The sequence below is a fragment of the Lepisosteus oculatus genome, chromosome 20 (assembly GCF_040954835.1).
Source record: "Lepisosteus oculatus isolate fLepOcu1 chromosome 20, fLepOcu1.hap2, whole genome shotgun sequence".
NCBI classification, from domain to species: domain Eukaryota; kingdom Metazoa; phylum Chordata; class Actinopteri; order Semionotiformes; family Lepisosteidae; genus Lepisosteus; species Lepisosteus oculatus.
This window is the reverse complement of record NC_090715.1, coordinates 16,107,182-16,128,854: the sequence shown is the minus strand read 5'-3', so window position 1 is coordinate 16,128,854 and position 21,673 is coordinate 16,107,182. Positions and strand designations below refer to the sequence as shown.

The following is a 21,673-nucleotide window of genomic DNA, read 5'->3' as shown; positions in this document are numbered from 1 at the left end:
TCATTACATTCATTATCAACAGCCTCGTCTAAAATCAAGTGAATTCCTGTATTTATTCAATCAAACATTTAGAGATAGAGGCATCTTACGCTGTGCTGTAGGGTTCCTGTCAAGACACGACCGTACTGCTGGAGGTCATCATCTAAAACAGTGCTCTCCTATCACTGATGCACAGCTCATATTAAGGTTCAATGAGCATTTTTCAGGACATGCTTTACAGGGATTAATCGGAGTCTGAATTGTTCCAAAGTTAAATCTTGAAACCAATCATGAAATTGAAAGCCGTTCTAAAATAATCCAATAACAAGAGTACTTTCTGGTGTTCAACGTGCCTTTAAATGTACATCCTCTGGGTAAGCAGACAAGTGAAAAAATGATGCTTTTTTTTTTTTGAGAGTGTGTTTTTATATGAAGCTGGTCTGTCTTCGTCCTGACCTTCACAGGGATACATTAAATCCTGCATCAAAAGAACTTGACTGGTGTGTCGCAGTGCTGTGTTGTCTGTCAGCACCACAGGGGGGCACTCAAGAGCCTCACAGAACCTTCAGTATGGGGAGAAAATGTATTGTGACTGTGCGGATGTAATGGACGGATGTAAACAGATTATTGAACCCTTTAAAACTTTTAAATCCAAGCCATTTGAGAAAAAACTCTTGAGCTCTGACGTAATGTTGTGTATGTTGGTGCTATCACGTTTCCATTCTCTCTAGATTTGTATCCTCTGCAGGTGAGTTCTTTTTAACAACACTAGCGAGCTTGAGAAAAAAAAATCCTTCCCTTAAAAACGATAAAAATATAATTTTTGCTAGATGTGGATTTTTACTTCTCATATCCCTCTCCAGCCAGGTACTACCCACCCAGTGCCTGTGCCCACACCGCCCCTCCCTGCCCCCCCACTCACAAGTACCTGTGCAGCGACTGAACCACCTCCAGCTCTCCGCGATGGGGCTCGTCCAGGGCTCTGAGCTGCTTCACTAACGATGCTGCTGCGACACAAGAGAGTGTGAGACACAGGGGCAACAGAGCTGGGTTTCCCTGCAGTGGCCACTGGCCTCCAGGGGACAGTGCAGCTCAGCACGGGCAGCTGATGCCCCCTGGACCAGACCGAGCTCTGCAGAGAGGGTGCAAGAGTTGCCTTAGAAAAAAAGACCACAGTTCACTCACTCTTGCCCAGGTGGGCTCTGGGAAGGACTGGCAGGGTTGCAGCAGTCTCTTCTGGGGAATGACCAGACGCTTTCTGAAGGATCTTCGCAATCTCGGAGTTCTGCGACAAAGACACTTGAGAGTTTTAAAGTGCTACGGCACTTCCTCAGAGTTTAGGATAGCAAGCCTGAGCCCACAGATGATAGGAAGAAGGAGAGGAGATGACGGAAAGGACAGAAAAGACAAAAAGAGGGGCCTGGCGGAGGTGTGGGGCCTTGTCTTCTCTCCCCTCTCAGCCTGCTGAGACTAACGGTGCTTCTGAAGTACTGTATCTGCCCTCACAGGTGCTCCTGCTGCATCCAGCCTGCAGATAGACCCCGGGCAGACTCGCGTCTGATTTAAAGTGTCCGCTGGAAAAACGTCTGCAGCAATCCAGAAAGACGAGTAAGGGCTGAGTGGAAAGGTTTGCAATTCGCTTTTCCCTGGTGACATTCTTAATTAAAACAAGGACACAGGTGGCTTCTAAGCAGTCAGTGAAATGGGTATGAAAAAGCAATTCCCAAACGGCCTGGAATGCAATTTTACATAATGATCATTTAATCACCTTAAAATGGAACACTGCTTTTTTCTATATAATAATTTCATAAGGGAAAAATGATTATTGTGCAATTACACAACGATAAAGCTTTCTCTCAGGACTACATTTAAAACTGCATCATAAATTTGATCATTTGGTGGCAATGGTTACAGGTCACCAGTGTGGGACTAAAGCGAAGATGACATATCTTACTGCAAGACTTGTTTTGCAGGAAACCAAAAAGATATCGGCAATAATCACAAAGAGTTTCAGTGAGGCTCGAACACGGGGCAAGGAATGCAGTTCTGATCCGACAGGCTCATTAAAAAAACGGAGAATGGTTGTTCCAGAAAAATTGTGGATCTTCAGGGCAAAGGTTGCGAGATCAAAAAGGTGAATCCTACAAATGGAAAAGTTAATACTCTAACAACATTCATTTCAAAGCTACTTGATTGTCTCCAATTTAGCACCACAGCATAAATGAAAATCAAGAGTAAACACCAAAGTAACAATTTGTGCACGTTGCTTTGCTAATTGGAAATGAAACAGACAGCGAGCACTACAGTCTTGAAAACACATCTCTTCTTCTGATTAATGGCAAACGCAATCACTGCACTTACAGAGCCCTGCATCTCAACATCCTCCTGCAACTCAACACTGCACTCAGAATCATAAATAAGCGTGACAGTATTGTTAACAACCCAAACAGTTCAGAGAGTGGCAAGAGAAGATTCTAACATGCACTAACACTTGAGATCACTGCGTGTTGAGCTGGGGTTTACCTGCACTGCTCTCCTGCTAAGCATGGAGACTAAGAAGGTGGCCTGTGAGCAAGAGAGGCAGACGAACTGGGTATTAGGCACTGGATCCCTAAAGAATTCTCCAGGACAAGACATTTCAGCCTGTTGTTCATTTGCAGAAAGAAAATTCGCCGTACAGTTTCAGAAAGAGTATTCCCTGAGTTACAGACAGATCTACACAGGAAGACTATGCTTCCCATGGTTCACTGGGCTATGGGAGATATAGGCTTGCTTTTCACAGGAAGGAACCTGAATCAGAGAAGACACATTTTTACTAATGCCGAATGATTTCCAGACCGCTGAGAGAAACGGAGAGTGAGCTCCTGGGGTACCTACCTTGCCCCCCGCATCCAGGGTACAGTCGAGGGGCGTCCTCTGACGCTTGTTCCTCAGATGGACGGACGCCCCATACTGGAGCAGCAGCTCCACCAGGGCCTGGTGTCCCCCTCTCACTGCTTCGTGCAGGGCTGTGTTGCCTTGGTTATTGGCCAGGTTCACGGAGGCCCCACTCTGCAGGGCACAGAGCAGTCAGACTGGGGCTCCAATCTCTCATGGTACAGCTGCAGAGACGTGCCACTTTTAAAATAACTTTTACATTATCAGGACTATTTTTCATTCTCATTTTTTAAAATGTTTTGTTCCTTTCATAACCGCTGTACGTGTTTATGTTTCTATGTACATGTACATATACATGTGGATGGCACGGTGGTGCAGTGGTTATCATTACTGTCTCTCAGTTCCTGGGGTGATAATAGTGTGTTTGTGTTGGTTTCCTCCAGGTGCTCCAGTTCCCTCCCACAGTCTACTCTAAAGACATGTTGGTGGGTTTTATTGGCTTCTGGAAAAACTGGCACTGGTGTGTAAGTGTGTGTCAGTCATCTGATGGACTGGTGTCCTGTCCAGGGTGTATCCTGCCTCCCACCCACTGCTTGCTCCAGCTCTCCAGTGACTCTGGACTGGAAGAAGCGGTCAGAAAATGGATGGAAACAGTATATAAATGTAGGAATGACAGATACACATACACGCACGTCCCTTTTCCCCCAGGAGTACACTGTCAGTGATGAAACCGCCAGTTCAGGGGTTAAGCACCTGCAGTAAGGTTGTGGCCGTGTCCAGGTGTCCTCGCAGGCAGGCGTGGATCAGTGGGGTATTTCCAAAATGGTCTTTCTTGTTCGCTTTGGCATTGCACTCGAGCAGAACTGTCACCACCTGTCACGGACGCAACCTGAGTCACTGTACAGCACTACGCAGACGATTCAGAAAAAAACCTTCAGTGTAGCTCCGAGCACTACCCCTTCAGACCACATCACAACAGTGTGAGAAACATGTTTAAATCTCGTTTTTTAAGTTTAATGCCACTAACTACACTCTCTCATGACTGACCATGAGATCAGACTGTCCAAACGCAGCGCAAAGGTTTATTAAACTATAGTTATCACCCCAGAAATGAGAAATCTGAACAGCAAACTGTTAGCGCTAGCTGCGCCGCCGAGCTTCTCTCCAGCCTCTCGGGATGCAGTGAAGGAGCGTCAGCGCGCCCTGCTCCCCCAGGGCAGTGCGAGAGACGGGCACGGGCATGGGCACCTGTAGGTGGCTGTTCTGGCAGGCGAGGTGCAACGGGGTGGCACTCTGCCCGTTCCTGGCGTTGATGTTGGCGCCGCGGCGCGTGAGCAGGGACACCAGGGGGGCGTGCCCGTGCAGGGCGGCCACGTGCAGCGGAGTAAAGCCGTCCTGGTTACCGCTGTTCACGCCCAGCCCGCTCGCCTGCAGGCAGGACAGCTTCTGTGCACACGAGAGGAGACGCCTGGTCAGAGCACGCACGCACCGGCCTGGGATGCCTGAGATAGGCACTGCATGATCTTCAGATCTGGCTGCTGAATATTCATGTGATTGTAACTCCTCCCTTTTGTGCCTGGTACTGTGTAAAGGGGAGGCAGATTCAACAGATGCCACAAAAGCCGTTGCTGGAGGCTGTAGTACACCTGTGTTTTCTACTGTACTGTATATCTCAGCCACAGAGCTCCTTAGGTCTGTCAGTGTAGAGTTTGCATGTTCTTCTCATGTACAGACTACACACAGGAACAATATTGGACTGTCAGATATACACCATTTCAACATGTGTTCATACCGTAAATTGTCAATATTTCTTATACCATCAAACATTTAATGACAGCACAGCGCTTGGGCTTTGGACTTGTGTCCATGTATTGAAGGTAAAGCACACTTGCAGAAGGGGAGATAAATGAGGAAGTCTGCCTGCACGCACTTGGCACACACCACGGGTCAGCAGCTGAGCTCAGGCCTGTACAGCACTGACCTTCTGTGTGGGCGCACACTTGGCGCACTGGCAGAGCGGGTGGCAGAAGTCGGACTCCAGCAGCGGTCTCGGCCCTTCCTCCTCGTCATCGGGCTCCTCATCCAGCCATTCCAGCAGGTATCGCACCTACGGGACAGCGCACGCCTGAGCGAGGCCCGGGCCAAGCTGGAAGAGCGCCCCATCCCATCCCTACTGTACACAACAACGACAACGACAGCACCCCGCAAGAAAAACAAACGATGGGGAAAAGGGTTACTCCCACTGCACTGCAGGTTCTACAAGCCTCAGCTAATTTACTCATCTTATGAAGCAGGACTGCATGCATTTTACCCACGACTGGCTTTGCAGATTCTCTTCCAAGAAGGTTACAAGCCCAGTGCTGCCTGGGGGGTATAAGCCTGTAACTTGCAAAACACGGCATGGCTCAAACGGCTATGGAGTGAGAGTTTAAGACAACATCCAAGAGTCTAGGTGGGGTGTATCTCGGAAGGCGGGGGCCTGGTCCGCAGCAGAGGGGCCCGAGCTGGGCATCGCTGGCGGAGCTGCGTGACAGCGGCCCCTCCGGCCGCCTGTGCCACCCGCCGCAGCCTAATTAGAGCTGGGAGCCTGCTGTTGGAAGCCCAGCGGAGCCAGGACAGTGAATGACAATGCTGTAAATTATAAATGACTTCCCGCTGCCTAATCTCGGCTCGCTTCTCCCTCCCTCTCCAAATCCAAGCTCAAGCCCATTAAGGGGGATTTTCCGAGATCTCCTGAAGGCAGCGACGCCGGCTTTGTAGACGGGTAATGGCATGAGGAAAGGTCAGAGAAGCCCTCCTCCGACAGCCCCACTCCTCCTCTCCTGGCGTTGGTTTGAAGCCAGTGACAGAGGGGTAACTCGTCCTCGTGTGCAGCTCCACAATCCCCCACGACCAGGAAGAATGTGTCCCAGATCTGCCTACATACACAGAAACCCCAATGGCTTCCTCGGAGTTACTTGCAATGAACTATGTCTGTGGAATGTTCACTCCGAGTAAAATACAGTTCAGACATCATGGATGAAGTGGTTTACAAAATGACATCTTTAACTCCAGAGTAAACAAAAGGCTTGTTATATTTGTTTCCCCGTGTTGCTCTCCCTTCCTCTCAGAGTTAGCGGGGAGAGCAGGAGTCCTCTGTGGTGTGAGGAGCGCCACCTTCCTGCTGCAGCATGCCCACACTCCCTCCCAGCTCGTTCAAATCGCCAGCAGAACTTCCTCTTATAAAACCCTCCGATCTGAAAGCACCTATTGCTTATCGCTTATCCCTGGATCCTTTGTTCAATAAAGCACCAGCGATCGAAGAAGAGTCTCGTGTTCTAACTCCCTGCCCTTCACAGCCACATCAACTTTAGGCAGCATTAGGCAAGCTTAGCACTTACCACATTTGGGGAATGTGAATAAAACAGCTGTGAAATGTGTAGGGAGACGAGAGAGACTAGTCTCAGAACAACGTGACTGTGGGCATCTGCCAGGCCCACATGGACACGGCCTGCAAGTGGAGGCTGTGAGGCATTTTCCCACTTCCCATCTCTCACAGTGGCTCAGGGGTGATGGGATTAGGTCTAAGCCTGGTGAAACCAGATGCCCTGGCTCCATTAAGATTATCTTAGTTTAGCCTGGAAAGCTCATAACACAGCAGAAGAGGCTTATTTTAAATTTGGCCGGGATAGGCACCAGTGATGTAAATGGCGCCCTGCACTGCTCTGCAGGCGGTGCAGCTCTGGATCTCTGCAGGGAACTGTGGAGGGGAGGGCCTGCCTTGCGTCTCTCATAAGCAGCTTTTGGCAGGGCTCAGACTGATGACTGATCTCTTCCAGAGCAAGGGGCAGCGATCGCCGCAACATTCCAGTCTTGCACTACTTCTCCAATCACACACAACCGATAGACGTCTGGCATTGTGACGCGGCATGTTTTGGTGGGCAGTGTATGAGCAGACAGTTTCAAGAAACTTCATGGCACTTACTGGGCCACTAACACCTCTTCTAGCAGAAACCCTAGCTCTCCCAGGAGTCTCCCATCCAGGTACTGACCAGGCTCACACCTGCTGAGCTGCAGGGTGATATGGCTGCTGGCTACATCTGTTATGCTTTCAAAAACTTTAGGGCACCACTTAACAGTGTTTGCGCAACACCAAATGGTAGTCACGCGACCTCTGTGCCAAGTGACAAGCAGAGTTCCAGACTGACCTGAAACGGAGCACAAGGCATAGCTCCCACACGTTCGAAGGCTTACCATCTCCACATCGCCATCCGCCACCGCGCGCAGCAGCTTCTCCACCTAAGGAGGAGAAAAGACAAGGCATGACGGCTTCCGTTACTGTGCTGATCCCGAGGCCCTGATCGGCCTGGCAAGATGCTGCTCCCCGATTCCTGAGGGGCCGGAAGGCGAGACCCCCGGCCAGCTGGTCCCGCGGCGCAGAGAAGGTCTCGCAGGCCGCCGCTTCGTGTGTAAACACCAAGCAGGGCCCTCATACCCAGCAGATGTTTCATTGATATTTGAACTGCTCTACGTGTTTGTGCTCCCAGCGTGGTCCGGAGGCCAGACCTCCTTCAGCACGCACAGGGCCAGGAAAAGGGGCAGCGGACTCCACTTCCGACCAGCCGCCAGCCTCCCCCGAGCTCCCGCTCGGACTCCGGAGACCACAAGATATTTTCTATATTGCTATTTAGTACTGCATAAGTTCCCAGGGCTGGTGCAGTGGTCGGCTTCAATTCCAGACCAGGGAGGCGTCTCTGTGGAGCCTGCATGTTCTCCCCATGTTCGTGTAGATTTCCTCTGGGTGCTCTACTTTCCTCCCACAGTTCAAACACATATTGGTAGGTTAACGGGCTTCTAGACAAATTGTCCCTGGAGTGAGATGGACCGGTGTCCTGTCCAGGGTGTGACTCCGGCTCCCCACAACTGATTGATGAAGCTGTTTGAAAAATGGCTGCAGGTAATGGATTCATTTTTCAAAGGAACTTTTCCCAGCACAGAGGGCGATTTAAGCAGCAAAGCGGTTAAAGACTGACCACCACCTTGGGTCAGCACGGGCGCTGCGAGGGCGGAGGCCGGCTCACCTCTTTGAGCGCCCCCCTGTCGCCGTCGGGCTTGATGTCCGTGCTGAGGGAGGAGGTGCTGGAGATCGAGGAGTGGCGGCTGGCGGGCTCTGCGGAGGGCTGGGGGGACCTCCGGGGAGACTGTGGGGAGAACAGGACAGCCTTACAGTGACACAGCGCCCCACAGCCACACCTGTGCCAACTGCGCCTCGACCCTGCTCTCTGGTGCAACAGGACAATACAAAACTGGCCCTGGAGGGGGCGCTAGTTCATTTGAGGTTTACTACCCAGCAAAGCTCCTCGTGTCTCTTCCATGAGGATATTACAGCTGTCACAGCATCTGGAACTTGAACCGTGAGCCCCAGTAGGTACAGTACATTACTATATGCTGTCCCACAAGACATGTCTTCTAAGTGAAAAGTGTCCTGCAAGTTTTAATGTCCAGAATTGGCACAGGAAAATAGTTTAACATTGCTTCTGAGAGCCTGTTGATAATACAGCTACTGCTAGTAACTTATGAGTGCTCTCACTTAAAAATGCAGAAATGCCACAAAGTATACAAACTGCTTGAGAAGATGAGCCAACACATCTAGAGCCTGAGAGTTTGGTAACAACAGTCCCACTCTACTGTGTGAGACTGCTGTGTGTTTCAGTGAAAAGGTCTGTGCAGAAACAAACTGGAGAATTATCAACGGTCAAATCCCTTGTACTGGGCCTCAAGACATCACAGTGAAGGAATGAAATCGGGGAACAGTCCTACCTCACCAGCACTCTGCCTCCCCTCAAACCCATTGTTTGTCAGCTCCAGGAGGGACAAGATCTGCAACACGACAAAACATAAAAGTCAGATTTTTTTAGAGACACCTTGACTTAGAGGAAAAAAGGGCATTTAAGAATAACATTTGCCAGAGCAATGATGTACAAAGGGATATCAGATCCCTTCCTTCATTTTCCTCTTATCGCTGTTTTTCAAAAAAGAAAGAAGAGAGAAAGAAAGAAGGAATAGGTACCTCAAAGGACAGCAAACCATCTATGCACTGACATCGACATCAGTGACACAGCTGTCCTTACAGGAACCTGAGTCTTGTGGCATTTGCCCTCTTAAAATGCTCGTATAAAATCATGACACAGTCACCTGACTCCTGCTGGAGGAGAGAGGCAGGGGGCGTGAGAGAAGAGGTGGAAATCAGACGACCACAGCACAGGAATCTGAGGATTTATGAGCTACTGCTACTGCAGAAGAGTAGGGGTGTTTACGGGGGTCCTGGCCACATTTCCCCCTGGCCTTTAGCAGTCATGGCCTCCTAACGATCCCCGTCTCTGAACTGGCTTCATCACTCTGCTCTCCTCCCCCCTGAGAGCTGGTGTGTGGGGAGCGGACTGGAGTATCATCCAGGTGGGGCTGTACACTGGTGGTGGAGGAGGGGATCCCCATTACCTGTAAAGCGCTTTGAGTGCAGTGTCCAGAAAAGTGCTATATAAGTGTTAGCAGTTATCTTTAATCTGAGGGGCTGCGGGGGACAGTGTTGACGCACGAGCTGGCCAGCGTACCCGCGTGTTGAGTGCACACTGGAAAGGGGTCTCCTTGGCTCTGTTCTCCAGGGAGGTGCTGGCGCCGTTCTCCAGCAGCACCTCGATGATGCCCTCGTAGCCCCAGCGCGCAGCGATGTGCAAGGGGGTGTCCCCCTTGTCGTTCTGGATGTCCAGCTGGCAGGAGAGGACGTCGTAGTACACGAGCGCCTTCACACACTGGACCGCAGGGCACCGGCGTTTTAACGGGCAGGCAGGGATATGAAACGAAAGAGGCGTGTGCATTAGGGATATCAGAAACGCACAGCGTTGTTGAAAGGGCAAAGGCTTTTCTGGAGCATCTGTGTCTGTTAGCGAGAGGGCATGATCACAAGTTCAGCACAGAGCCACAGACAGATTTTCTTCCAGCACGTTACTGAATGAGGTTGTAATTGAGTACAGAGGGCAAATCAGAGCTAGCGAAGAACACACCCACATGAACACTATCACCACAATCCCACATTGCTTTCTGAAGTGCTTCTTGCGAGATGGTCCCCGTTAAAGTTCGATAACTGCTTATTCCAATACAAGGCTGCGGTGAGCTGGAGACTAACCCAGCAGGCACTGGGCTCAGGGCAGGATACACCCTGGGTGGGACGCTTGTCCTTCATAACACATGAATGCCAGGAATCGAACCCAGGACCCAAGAGCCTTGGGTGCCTTCGAAGGGTTTGAGGCTGGCGATGGTTAACCCAGTGCAAACCAGAAGCTAAGTGCAAACACGGAGAGCTCAAAGGGGGGGCTGGCAGGGCCTTACGTCTTCGTGTCCATACATGCAGGCCAGATGGAGGGGGGTGTTCCCGTTGTTGTCCTGTACGGAAGTCCTGGCTTTGTAGTGCAGGAGCAGCAACTGGGGAAGAAGAGAGACACAGACTCTGCTTATCAACACCAGAACACAAGTCAGGACAGTTAAATAAAATGTGCAGGCTGGAAACTGATGCTTCACTTTCTGAAAGTAGGAGAAAAAGACCCCATGGTCATAACTGACCGACACTATATCAGCAATGATTATGAACGTGTGACCTCACCTCCCATACTCTCTCTGTTTTCTGGGTTGAGTGCCCATTGTAATCCAAAGAGAGAGCATTTAAAAGGAGCTGCAGCCACCATTTCTAGATCTCATTTAGATTCTGAATGCAGCTACGGCCTTCTGAAGGCAGGAAGAACAAATTAGCAAGGATGAAAATCTCGAGAATTTACCTCAAAGGCTTAATCGATAGCAGTAAGTGAATACTATTTGAAATAGCAAGGATTTTCTAATACGTTTACCGTTTTCACTATGTCAGAGAAGATATGAAAATATAATTTGTTAATGGTACAATTTATTGTTACAAACACATCAAGGGTCTCTAAACTGAACATTCTTAAAACCAATATTGGAATAAAGTAGAGCAACATTGCAGCCAGGGTTTGCGATGCTGTTTACTGATGTGTTGAATGTATGTCATTATACTGTATATAAAGACATGTGGCGTTGTTGTCTTACCGTCACGCCCTGGTAGCCCTTCTGACAGGACAGGTGAAGGGGCGTGAGGGCGTGGTAGTCTGTGGCGTTGACCACTGCCCCCTTGGACACCAGCACGTCGATCAGCAACGTCTGACCTTTGAGGAGGCAGAAAGGGGAAGGAGTTAGCAGGGTCTGGGAGGAGACTGCGTGTTTCAGGCACTCAGCACCTTCGTCGCCCGGAAGAAGGTTCTTCACAGACTACTGAAGAGCACGAGGCAGGAGAAAACCACAAGCAAACACCCAGGCAAGCGCAGACTTATTGTTCCGCAGTACAAAGAAATCCGCTCACCACAAATAGCAGCAATGTGGAGTGGCGTGTAGCCCCTGTCATCGCGGGAGAAAGGAGTGACAATGGATGGGTCATTCAGCCTCCTACAGAGAGAAACTCACTCTAATGAGATTGCTTAAAGGGAAAAAAAAGAACTCAAGGCAGAAGAACTCAAAACAGGAAGGCTAGACATTTTTTCTCAGTGATTTCTAAAGTGCGAATAGCTAAACAATATTTCCTTGCCAATTGATTTCGGTGCAATCATCTCCATGTTCGCAGGTAACAAGGCTAAGAGACACTGCCACTTCTTTGCTGCTGTGGTGCTTTCCATAGCAACAGGATTCAAAACCAGTCTTAAAACGTAATACGATCTGATGTCTTCAAAGGTTTGGAAAAGAATGCAACAAAAAGAAAATGAACAACAGGTTAATAAGCAGTTGTGGCAACATGTGAACATATTTAATTATATTTTCAGAACACTACTGAAGTGTTGGCAAACCACTTAGCAATGTTTAATAAAACACAAGAAATTTCCCAAGAGGACTAACACACTTTGCAAATGCATGGTGAGAGAAAAACACAGTAAAACACTCACAGGGCAGAGCAGGAGCGGATGTTTCATGTCGAGCTTATTAAGGGTATTTATCAGCAATGCTCAGTAGTTTCAGGTTTTGGTTTGGCACAAATTTAGTCCCAGTCCTAGCCTCATTCTAAAATCTTTATCACTCCTCCTCAGCTGAAAGCTTTCTTTTCATTTTTGCAGCACTTGCCTAAGAAAAACAAAGACAATGGTGGAGCAGGCCAAATCTGTTTTATGTTGCCTTATTAAATTTGTGGAGAGAATCCCAGGTTTCTGAAAGAAGGCGTACAGCTTCAGGCTTAGTGAAGAAGCCACTTGTAACGCTATCAGATTGCTCCTAGCAATTCAACCCACTTCGCACACAGTACAAGCATCTTTGTATTTCCAAGCAAGTGCTCCTGCTGTTTGCAAAGCAGTTCATTAGCATTTAAAAGAGCATGAGAATCCTAGGCCTTTATGGAACAGCCTGGGGTAAAGGAGTCTGAAACCGATCTGCTGTTTACCCTCACAGGATGAGAGCACTCTGGTTCAAGTCCAAGCATTGTGTCAGGCAGGAAAGCAAAATGCCCCCACAGCCTTTAAAGATAAACCCCACCACTGCTACCTGCCCTACGGAGAGTCCAGGCAGACTAAATAAGACAGAATAAAAAGGTCTGGATGGCAAGTTGTTGAAACATCAGAAGTCAGCGCCTCACAGCTGCCTGGCATTTACTGTCCTTGAACTACAGAATGTAACATCAGTGACCGCAGAACTGCCCCTTTCATTTCACCAGTGGTGTCCACAGCCACCGGAACCCACTCAGCACCGCACCGCCAACCCACAGGAGTGACACCGTCCCCACCCCGACGCCTGTCCCTCACAGCGCTCACAGGACTGACACTGTCCTCACCCCGACGCCTGTCCCTCACAGCACTCACAGGAGTGACACTGTCCTCACCCCGACGCCTGTCCCTCACAGCGCTCACAGGAGTGACACTGTCCTCACCCCGACGCCTGTCCCTCACAGCGCTCACAGGAGTGACACTGTCCTCACCCCGACGCCTGTCCCTCACAGCGCTCACAGGACTGACACTGTCCTCACCCCGACGCCTGTCCCTCACAGCGCTCACAGGAGTGACACTGTCCTCACCCTGACGTCTGCCCCTCACAGCGCTCACAGGAGTGACACTGTCCTCACCCCGACGCCTGTCCCTCACAGCGCTCACAGGAGTGACACTGTCCTCACCCCGACGCCTGTCCCTCACAGCGCTCACAGGACTGACACTGTCCTCACCCCGACGCCTGTCCCTCACAGCGCTCACAGGAGTGACACTGTCCTCACCCTGACGTCTGCCCCTCACAGCGCTCACAGGAGTGACACTGTCCTCACCCCGACGCCTGTCCCTCACAGCGCTCACAGGACTGACACTGTCCTCACCCCGACGCCTGTCCCTCACAGCGCTCACAGGAGTGACACTGTCCTCACCCTGACGTCTGCCCCTCACAGCGCTCACAGGAGTGACACTGTCCTCACCCTGACGCCTGTCCCTCACAGCGCTCACAGGACTGACACTGTCCTCACCCCGACGCCTGTCTCTCACAGCGCTCACAGGAGTGACACTGTCCTCACCCCGACGCCTGTCCCTCACAGCGCTCACAGGAGTGACACTGTCCCCACCCCGACGCCTGTCCCTCACAGCGCTCACAGGAGTGACACTGTCCCCACCCTGACGCCTGCCCCTCACAGCGCTCACAGGAGTGACACCGTCCTCACCCTGACGCCTGTCCCTCACAGCGCTCACAGGACTGACACTGTCCTCACCCTGACGCCTGTCCCTCACAGCGCTCACAGGACTGACACTGTCCTCACCCTGACGCCTGTCTCTCACAGCGCTCACAGGACTGACACTGTCCTCACCCTGACGCCTGTCTCTCACAGCGCTCACAGGACTGACACTGTCCTCACCCTGACGCCTGTCCCTCACAGCGCTCACAGGACTGACACTGTCCTCACCCTGACGCCTGTCCCTCACAGCGCTCACAGGAGTGACACTGTCCTCACCCTGACGCCTGTCCCTCACAGCGCTCACAGGAGTGACACTGTCCTCACCCTGACGCCTGCCCCTCACAGCGCTCACAGGAGTGACACTGTCCTCACCCTGACGCCTGCCCCTCACAGCGCTCACAGGAGTGACACTGTCCTCACCCTGACGCCTGCCCCTCACAACACTCACAGGAGTGACACTGTCCTCACCCTGACGCCTGCCTCTCACAGCGCTCACAGGAGCACAGGGGATGGCACATCTCCAAGCCTTCCTCTTCACTCTCGGCCTCGCTCAGCAGCCGCCTCACCTCTGCCTCGTTCCCGTTGGCGATGTGCTGAAGGAGACACAGACACATGACATTCGCCAGTCCCCCCAGCCTTATATTCTTCATGTTGCTCATTCTTCCTCCCCCACCATCAGGCTCTTCTAGTAAATTTAATGATAAAACTAAAAATAAAGCATCTGTAGGAAGAATGCACAGGCTGACCTCAAACAGACAGTCTGTCGGGGTAGCTGAATTCTGGGAGAGCAGGTTCACTTTCTGTCTGAAGAACAGCTTGTCGTTCAGTTCGCCAGACCCCTAAGAATAGAGAGGAATGAAGATGTTACAAACAGATAAGGTGTGTCCCCCTCTTTCACACACCTTTCTGAATAAACTACCCCCAGTTCAGTTCGGGAACTGAAGGCTTTCAAACACGTGTAACCAAAGTCGTGCCTTAACTTGACTGTCACCTGGGCACTTAACTTGGCACCAGGTCCACTGATTGCTACAAAATCCTTGCACATTTTTCTCATCCTCTCGGTGTGTACCTATCTATCTGTAGTAATTAACAGACCACATCAGTTTCTTCAGGGAAACAAGAAGCCCAACCTGGTCACACAGGAGAGTTCATTAACAATACTAATCACAGAGAACATAAGTCATATCAGCCCTTTCGCCTGACCTGAACTGAGTCCTCTCATCTCTCTGCAGGTAGTAAACTAGTGGAGGAAGAATATTAGGAAATGTAGCCTCTAAACAACCACTCCAGTAGAGGGCTGTTTGAAGAGCCTCGAGGATTGCATGTCTCAGATTCAAGTTATGGCATGATGGCCAGGTCCACAAATTTCCCTTTTATGGAAATTAAAAACCGTTTTTTGTAGGAAACCTGGAATCTCGGTGTATCCCAGTAACAAAAAAGCTTAATCTTAAATTAATAGAGCACTTATGACTAGGCTCTGATAAGGACAATGGTGCCTAGAGCTGGTCTACTTACTACAAATGGCTCAAGAGCTTGCTTAATTAATTATAATGTCATAATAATTATGGCATGACTTATAATATTTTATAATAATTATTAGTCATAAGGGCATGATGTCTTATTAATAATGCCCTCATGGCATAATTATGCCATTGATACAAATGCATACACGGTGAAAGTGAGAAAGATGTTTGAGCTCCTACAATACAGTGTATGTAGGAAGGGAAGAGTAAATACTACGTAAAGGTACTACCAGTTCCTCATCTCTGGGCATTACTGAGAGCGCTGTCCTCAACAGACCCCGAGTCCTCTCTCACTGGCTCTCCATTAAAAACGTTGTGCTTTCCACAGAACCCATCAGCTGGTTCTTTTCTGTGATTAACTCCCCTGGAACTGCCAGCACTAAGTGGTAAGCTACATGATGTTCAACCCACAAAGGTTCTCCTTAGGTGACCTTTTGGTGAAGAAAACAATCCTCCTTCACACACCCCTGTGAGATTGAAAATGTGACCCACGTGGTTTCAGTGTGGAGCACAGATGGCTTCCTGACACAGACTGCACTGGCCATAGAAGTCACCCTAGTGAGGTGAAGTCAGCTGGATTAAGAGGTGAAGAGGAGCTGGGTGACTTGATCAGTTTAATACCGAAGAAGCCTGGACTACAGGGTAAACGCAGAGCCCTCTCGACTTTATCGTGTCCTTGTTTGTCGATTACTGTGTTAAACTGCAACGCTGAAATCCCCACTGTGCTTCTGGTGTGATCCTACAAGACAATCCTGCAATCCTGGCCTGAGTTTCGATGCTTTCTGTGCATGAATCTGCTTAACAGTCCTTCAGGAACCCTTTTCTCAAAGCAGATAAACACACAGCTGAACCGAACTGAAAAGCTGAAAACTAAGCTCCTAGAGCTCGACAGAGCCACAGCCTGCACTGTATTTACAGCTCGGCGTATCTCGGGGACCCCCCGGAAAAGTGAAGGCAAGATCAATCTAGAAACACGATGTACTGAGTGGAAGGTACTGTAAGTGGAGAACCAGTAACCGAGACAATGTATCAATGTCGCCTCCAGACGCCCAGCCTCCTTGGCAGACGGGGCGCAGTCTACCAGACTGTGACTCTGGGCTCTGGGCAGGATGCTTCCAGCGCACTGCCTGCATGAGCGCCAGCAGCAGGGAGGCAAGGGGCAGCGTGGCGTGCAAAGAGGCGCCCTCAATAATTCATGCGACGATGTTACATGAAACACTTAGAGACGGCAGCAAGTCGCATACTTTGGACTGCGGGCTAATGAGCTCCGGGTTTTCAGCTGCTGAGAGTGAGAGTGTGACTGGGTATATACCCTACCACCAGCCCATTCTCCCGTCTGCCCGGTCTGCCACACAGCCGTGCACTTCAAACAGAAGGGGGTGGAGGCAAGTCTTGTCCAAAGTCATAAAGACCGATCAGTGTCGGAGGTACAACAAGCCATCCAGTCCACAGGGCTCAAAGAGCCTTTTAAGCAAAAGAGCTTCTCAATTCCCCCCTCTACCAGAGTTACTTAGAGGTTGCATTTCCTAATTTTGCTCCCAACTGTTTTCCAAACTACAGAGGGCTCATTTCAGGTCAGGGAAAGGGGTCTTTCTCAAAAACACAAATGAAACATCATATTACTCTGAAAGGTAACAGGCACAACAAGCTGAAGAACACAGTGTGAGGCCACTCTAGTACACAATATCTGTACACAAGTAATTCATGGTCACAAGGTCAGAAGAGTAGCTGCAAATATGGACTTATCAGGAAGAGACGAGACTGGGTGGATGCCTCTATCATTTTAAGTCAATAAAAGCTAAGCTTCTAAAGCAGGCTATCAAACAAGCTCTTAATGCTACAGCAAATGAAACATTATGAGGAGGTTCTACTTCAGCGCTGCCAGTAAACAAACGGGATGTTGACTGCTTTAATTTATCTGTCACGTCGTGCTGTGGGCAGACACAGCAGCTCTTCATAGGAAATCAATACAGAAATCCCATTTGATGCTGCTGTCATGATGATAGTTTGGATGGTGGCTGGTGTGGGTCTCTGTGGGGTGTTAAAAGATTCCCCTCAGAGCACAGGACCCGAATCCTCGGATGGATTTGCGTGGGTGGCCCATCGCTGTGGGCGTCAGTGGGGCGGCCCTTTACCGTCTGCCCCAGGGTGAGGTTGCCCTGGCTGATGTACTCCACCGCGGCCTCGAACGACGTCAGGCAGTAGCTCAGCTCGTCCTTTGAAGAGTGGCAGAACCGGAAGTTCTTGATGTAGCTGAGGTTGGCCATCCTGAAAAACACACGGGTACGACCCACTAGCACACGGCCAAGACCGACGCCGCAGTCCCCCTGCGCGATCCCGCTGGGAGCAACAGCAGCAGCCAGCTGGGGGCCAAGCCATTCGATCTCCGTCTGACCGAAAGGCACGGCCCAACTACGACAATCCTTTCTCAGCACGCACGTACAGAGCCCTTCTCTGCTTCCCTGATCAAGCCACAAGCACGCAGTCCGTTTTGTTCACATAAAGAACTTCCCAACGCTCTGAGAACAATGTTCGGGAAGATTCTGGTATTCCTACTTCAGGCATTAAGCATGGCGTCTGTGGCCTGGCCTCGTGGTAAGATCCTGCAGAAATTTCTGCTCAATGAGAAGAGCTGCCACCTGTAGATTTACATTTGCTTTGTCAATTTTAGAATAAACAAAAAACCCAAAAGATTATAGGGGTATCTACCTACCAGTTGGGTACTTCTGTTTTCACCAATAAATACAACAGCACAGACAGGAGGTCATCGGCACACATGGCCTCTATGTTCACTGCCAAAAAAATAAAAGAGAAAATTGTTTTATTGGAAAAAGAGAAGGTAATCACAAATCATTACCATTACCAGAGTCATTTATTACCATTAACACTGAGAAAGGAAACATGATCAACTATTAATTGCCAGCCTGGTGTTCCTGTGCTCAAAGCCAACAGGGCACTTTCAAGTGGAGCAATGTTTTTCCTTCTACTCATTCTCAGTTCTGATTTACTGACAAGCGGCAGACGGGTGTCCTGACACTAAGCGCGTCTCACTTAATGAGGAAAGCAAGAGTGTTGAAATTCAATCTCACAGAGCAGATATCTACAGTCCGGGCAGGAGTAACTGGAAATCAAAGACTCCGTGTGAATGATGGAAACAAACTACTGAAAACCTCATGGTGTTGCCATTTATACTGTATATATTATCTTTCACACCTGAACACTAATGGCATGGGGAAAAACACAAAACTAATAAAACTCTCTTGTAGATATGTGGGTAGCTACAGAACACTGTTATTGCAATGAAGAATTATTATGAAAGTATTGCACTTACATACAATACTTCAACAACGCTCACGATTTTGAGCGAAGTGAAAGTTGTAAAAATATTCTATGCCGTCCATGAATTTATTTGGTTACCGAGTTATAATAACCGGTCTCAGAAATTGGGACTGCTGTTCCTCTTTAACGATGGCTCGGATCTTTGCACCAAGTGGCCTTGATGAAAGAGACAGAAGCACATCTTCACTTGTTTCAGTTAAAGATAAGACGCTGTGATAGAAGGGGTTATTTAGTCTGCAACACCGAGTCGCTTTGCGGTAGCGAAAGCAGGGCGGCTGACGTCTCCTCTCGGCAGTCTTCACTCAACAGCCCCTGCGCTCCTGCGGCGGCGGGCCGGCGGGCGGGGGTACGCACCTCTGCGGCTGGGGGGCTGCACGATGGCCAGGGCCACCTTGCGGAGGCACAGCAGCTTCTGCAGGGGAGAGGTGCAGCGGTTCAGCTGGCCCAGCTCCCGCTTGGCCCGCGGCACGTTGATGCTGGAAAGGAGGAAGACAGGAAGCGCGGGTCTGTGCTCTGGGGTCTGTGCTCTGGGGTCTGGGGTCCATGCGGTGCGGCGTGCACGGACACACACTCACATAGCACATAACCCTGCTTGGGGAGTTCACGGCACATTTAATTCCACTTCTCACACATCAGGAAAGAAAGCTCGATGCATACAGTATTAAACAGGCCTGGTGTTTTGTGACATGATTCAAGAGTCCCTGGCTAAATTTCAAAAGAAAATCCTATATTTAATCCTAGATTAAATGATCAAAGTCCTACCACAAGGCCAGCAGCTCACAGTTTTTAGAGATTATCCCACTCATGGCAACATTACGGAGACTATACAAGACCGCCGCCCTTGTGGGGATGCAAGTCAATAACAGATTAACGTGTCACAAAATGCAGCTCTAGATTAATGCTCACTGGTTCACTGAAGCCATCTCTCCATCCATTTCCTGCTGCTTCTTCCAGTTCACGGTCACGGGGGAGCTGGAGTCTGTCCCTGCACAAGGCAGGGAACAGCCTGGGCGCCAGTCCATTACAGGGCACACACACACACTCATCAGGACCAATTTACCAGAAAGCCAATTAACCTGCCAATATGTCTTCAGACTGTGGGAGGAAACTGGAGCACCTGGAGGAGACCCATTGGAACATGGGGAGAGAATACTCACTCACTCAGAGTAGCACCCCAGGAACTGAACCCAGGGCCCCAGCACTGCAAGGCAGTATTAACCCCTGCGCCACCTCACCACCCTGGACTGAAGCCACTGGAGTAAAACTGCTCGAAGAGCCACAGGAGTGGCCATGCAGAGCTAAGCCCTAAGCACTATTCCACACAGCCCACAAGACCTCAGACCCCAAAGAAACTAATAATAACACTTTATCTCATGCAGGAGAACAAGGGAATTCAAATGAAAATTTAAGAAAAAGATCTGTAACTTCTAATATTAAAACAAGTGTTCCCAAAGTGAATAATCTGTTTATTTCTGGCGTTAATGTTCATGCTGCATGAACGACGCTCCCCAAGCAGTGTAGGCTGCTGTGCTGTCACAGGCGTGTGCATCGGGCATGCTGCACAGTCACGCGTGAGACCCAGACTCGGCTCTGTCACTTCTCCAGCCCTCCCCTTCCAGACCCTCAAGCTTTAACAAAAGATGCATTTTGTTGGCTGCAATGTTTTAGCATCTTGACATGCTGAAGCGAGACGATGCAAAAAGTAACATCTGGCATAGCTTCGCTATAATCTACTCAGATATTAAAGAAACAGCATGACAGACATGTTGCCCTTCTCCCTATTCCTCTCAATACACCTGGGCTCACCTAAATTCAGATTTAACTCCCAAGTCTTTTTGCTGAAGGTCCTGTAGACGTCTGGTAGTCTTGTTAAATGCAGCATCCTGAAACAAATGTTTCAAAAACAGCCTGTGAGGGGCAGTGGGTTCAGAAAAGTCTCCATCTTGCCTGAACCTCCTGCCCTCTCTCACATGTCTTGACATCTTTAAGGGAGGGATATACAGTGCAGTAGCAAAACACTGACTAATCTTTATTCGACTAAGGTCTTACAAAAAAACAAGTGTGCTGTGATATTCAAGTAAGCCTCTAGTTTCAAACGAAAGATGCAGGAAGAAAGGTCCTGTGTCATACCTGGAAGGCTTCAATGGTCCCCACATACTTAAAGATTAAATCATGGATACCATGGTGTATATACATCTGGGGAGAGAAAATGCTGATTCAGCACCAAGTATGGACATTTTAGTGCTAAAACACATTCAGAGTCAAAAGTTCAAATTAATTTGAACTTGAATTATACAGTATTACCCCTCAGACAAATTTACTTTGCATTACAGAATCCCTGATAAGCACAAAATACACAGTCATTTGCATGTCCTGACAGCACTATACTATTCAAGGTAGACTCTCTCAACCCCTGCAATGTTAGAGGAAACCGGTCCTTACTTGGCCCTTTCAATAAGAAACTTTCATTCTATCCTGGGAGTGATGAATAAGTAAATACAGAACACTAAATAATAAACTGCCTGGGGCAGAAGAAGTAATGGCTCTTTACTCCCTTTCAAGAGTGTTTGAAATATAAAATAAAGCAGCACAGAAACTCTTCCATGTACTAAGAACTGAAAACAAAACATTGGAAAACATACAATAAACCTATACTGAGCAACAAACAATACTCTAATTCTCAATTCGTGTTCATCATTTGGATGTTGCTTTAATGTTTCTGCCATCATCTTGATAAACTGATCAGTCATGACTGACCACAGTACAGTAGTAAGTCTGACTGTCCCATCAGCACAAAACCACGTCATTAGTGATAGAGTTGCTTGTGCAAAAGGCCATGAGGTGATTTAGCCTATTGAAAGCCAAGCCTGGTGAAAATCAAGGAAAAGATACAGGAAGGAACCAAGTTGCCCTGGTTATTGACAGAGCAATGCCTTAATGCCAGCAGCATGTTGAAGACGCACTTCAGGTGGTCCTGGAAGCAGTGGAGTCAAGTCCTCGCACGTGATGAATCAAGGTTTTCTGCTAACCACCTTGATGGACGTCAGCAACTATGATGTAGCCGTAAAAACGATTGTGACCGGATTGATGAGACAGGCCAGGTGTCTTTATAGCTGCTTGTGATTGATGTCAATCTGACTACATGACACTACATTGATGAAATCATGAACGTCAGTTCCTGTCCACCCAGCAGGCTCATATCCTGATGTGACAACATCCCAACAGG

The 21,673-nt window shown here is 49.2% G+C and overlaps 1 protein-coding gene across 5 annotated transcripts in view; it reads right to left on the bottom strand.

Annotated features, from left to right (window-relative positions):
• ankrd27 (ankyrin repeat domain 27 (VPS9 domain)) overlaps nt 1-21,673 on the bottom strand; it is a 43,723-nt gene that overhangs the window by 3,143 nt on the left and 18,907 nt on the right. For 2 of the 5 annotated variants that reach the window (XM_015368039.2, XM_015368040.2), the window contains exons 8-28: nt 20,578-20,643; nt 20,254-20,330; nt 18,802-18,923; nt 17,822-17,900; nt 17,244-17,376; nt 14,332-14,424; nt 14,054-14,178; nt 11,483-11,617; nt 11,261-11,343; nt 10,951-11,066; nt 10,222-10,314; nt 9,447-9,644; nt 8,656-8,715; nt 7,917-8,036; nt 7,090-7,134; nt 4,838-4,963; nt 4,105-4,302; nt 3,610-3,729; nt 2,857-3,030; nt 1,165-1,264; nt 908-983 (exon numbers count right to left, since the gene is read on the bottom strand). In XM_015368039.2, coding sequence (XP_015223525.2) covers nt 908-983; nt 1,165-1,264; nt 2,857-3,030; nt 3,610-3,729; nt 4,105-4,302; nt 4,838-4,963; nt 7,090-7,134; nt 7,917-8,036; nt 8,656-8,715; nt 9,447-9,644; nt 10,222-10,314; nt 10,951-11,066; nt 11,261-11,343; nt 11,483-11,617; nt 14,054-14,178; nt 14,332-14,424; nt 17,244-17,376; nt 17,822-17,900; nt 18,802-18,923; nt 20,254-20,330; nt 20,578-20,643 — 2,339 coding nt within the window. Of the gene's footprint in view, nt 1-907; nt 984-1,164; nt 2,121-2,856; nt 3,031-3,609; nt 3,730-4,104; nt 4,303-4,837; nt 4,964-7,089; nt 7,135-7,916; nt 8,037-8,655; nt 8,716-9,446; nt 9,645-10,221; nt 10,315-10,950; nt 11,067-11,260; nt 11,344-11,482; nt 11,618-14,053; nt 14,179-14,331; nt 14,425-17,243; nt 17,377-17,821; nt 17,901-18,801; nt 18,924-20,253; nt 20,331-20,577; nt 20,644-21,673 lie in introns of those variants that run through there. The other 3 variants (XM_069181218.1, XM_015368041.2, XM_015368043.2) reach the window with 3 other exon arrangements.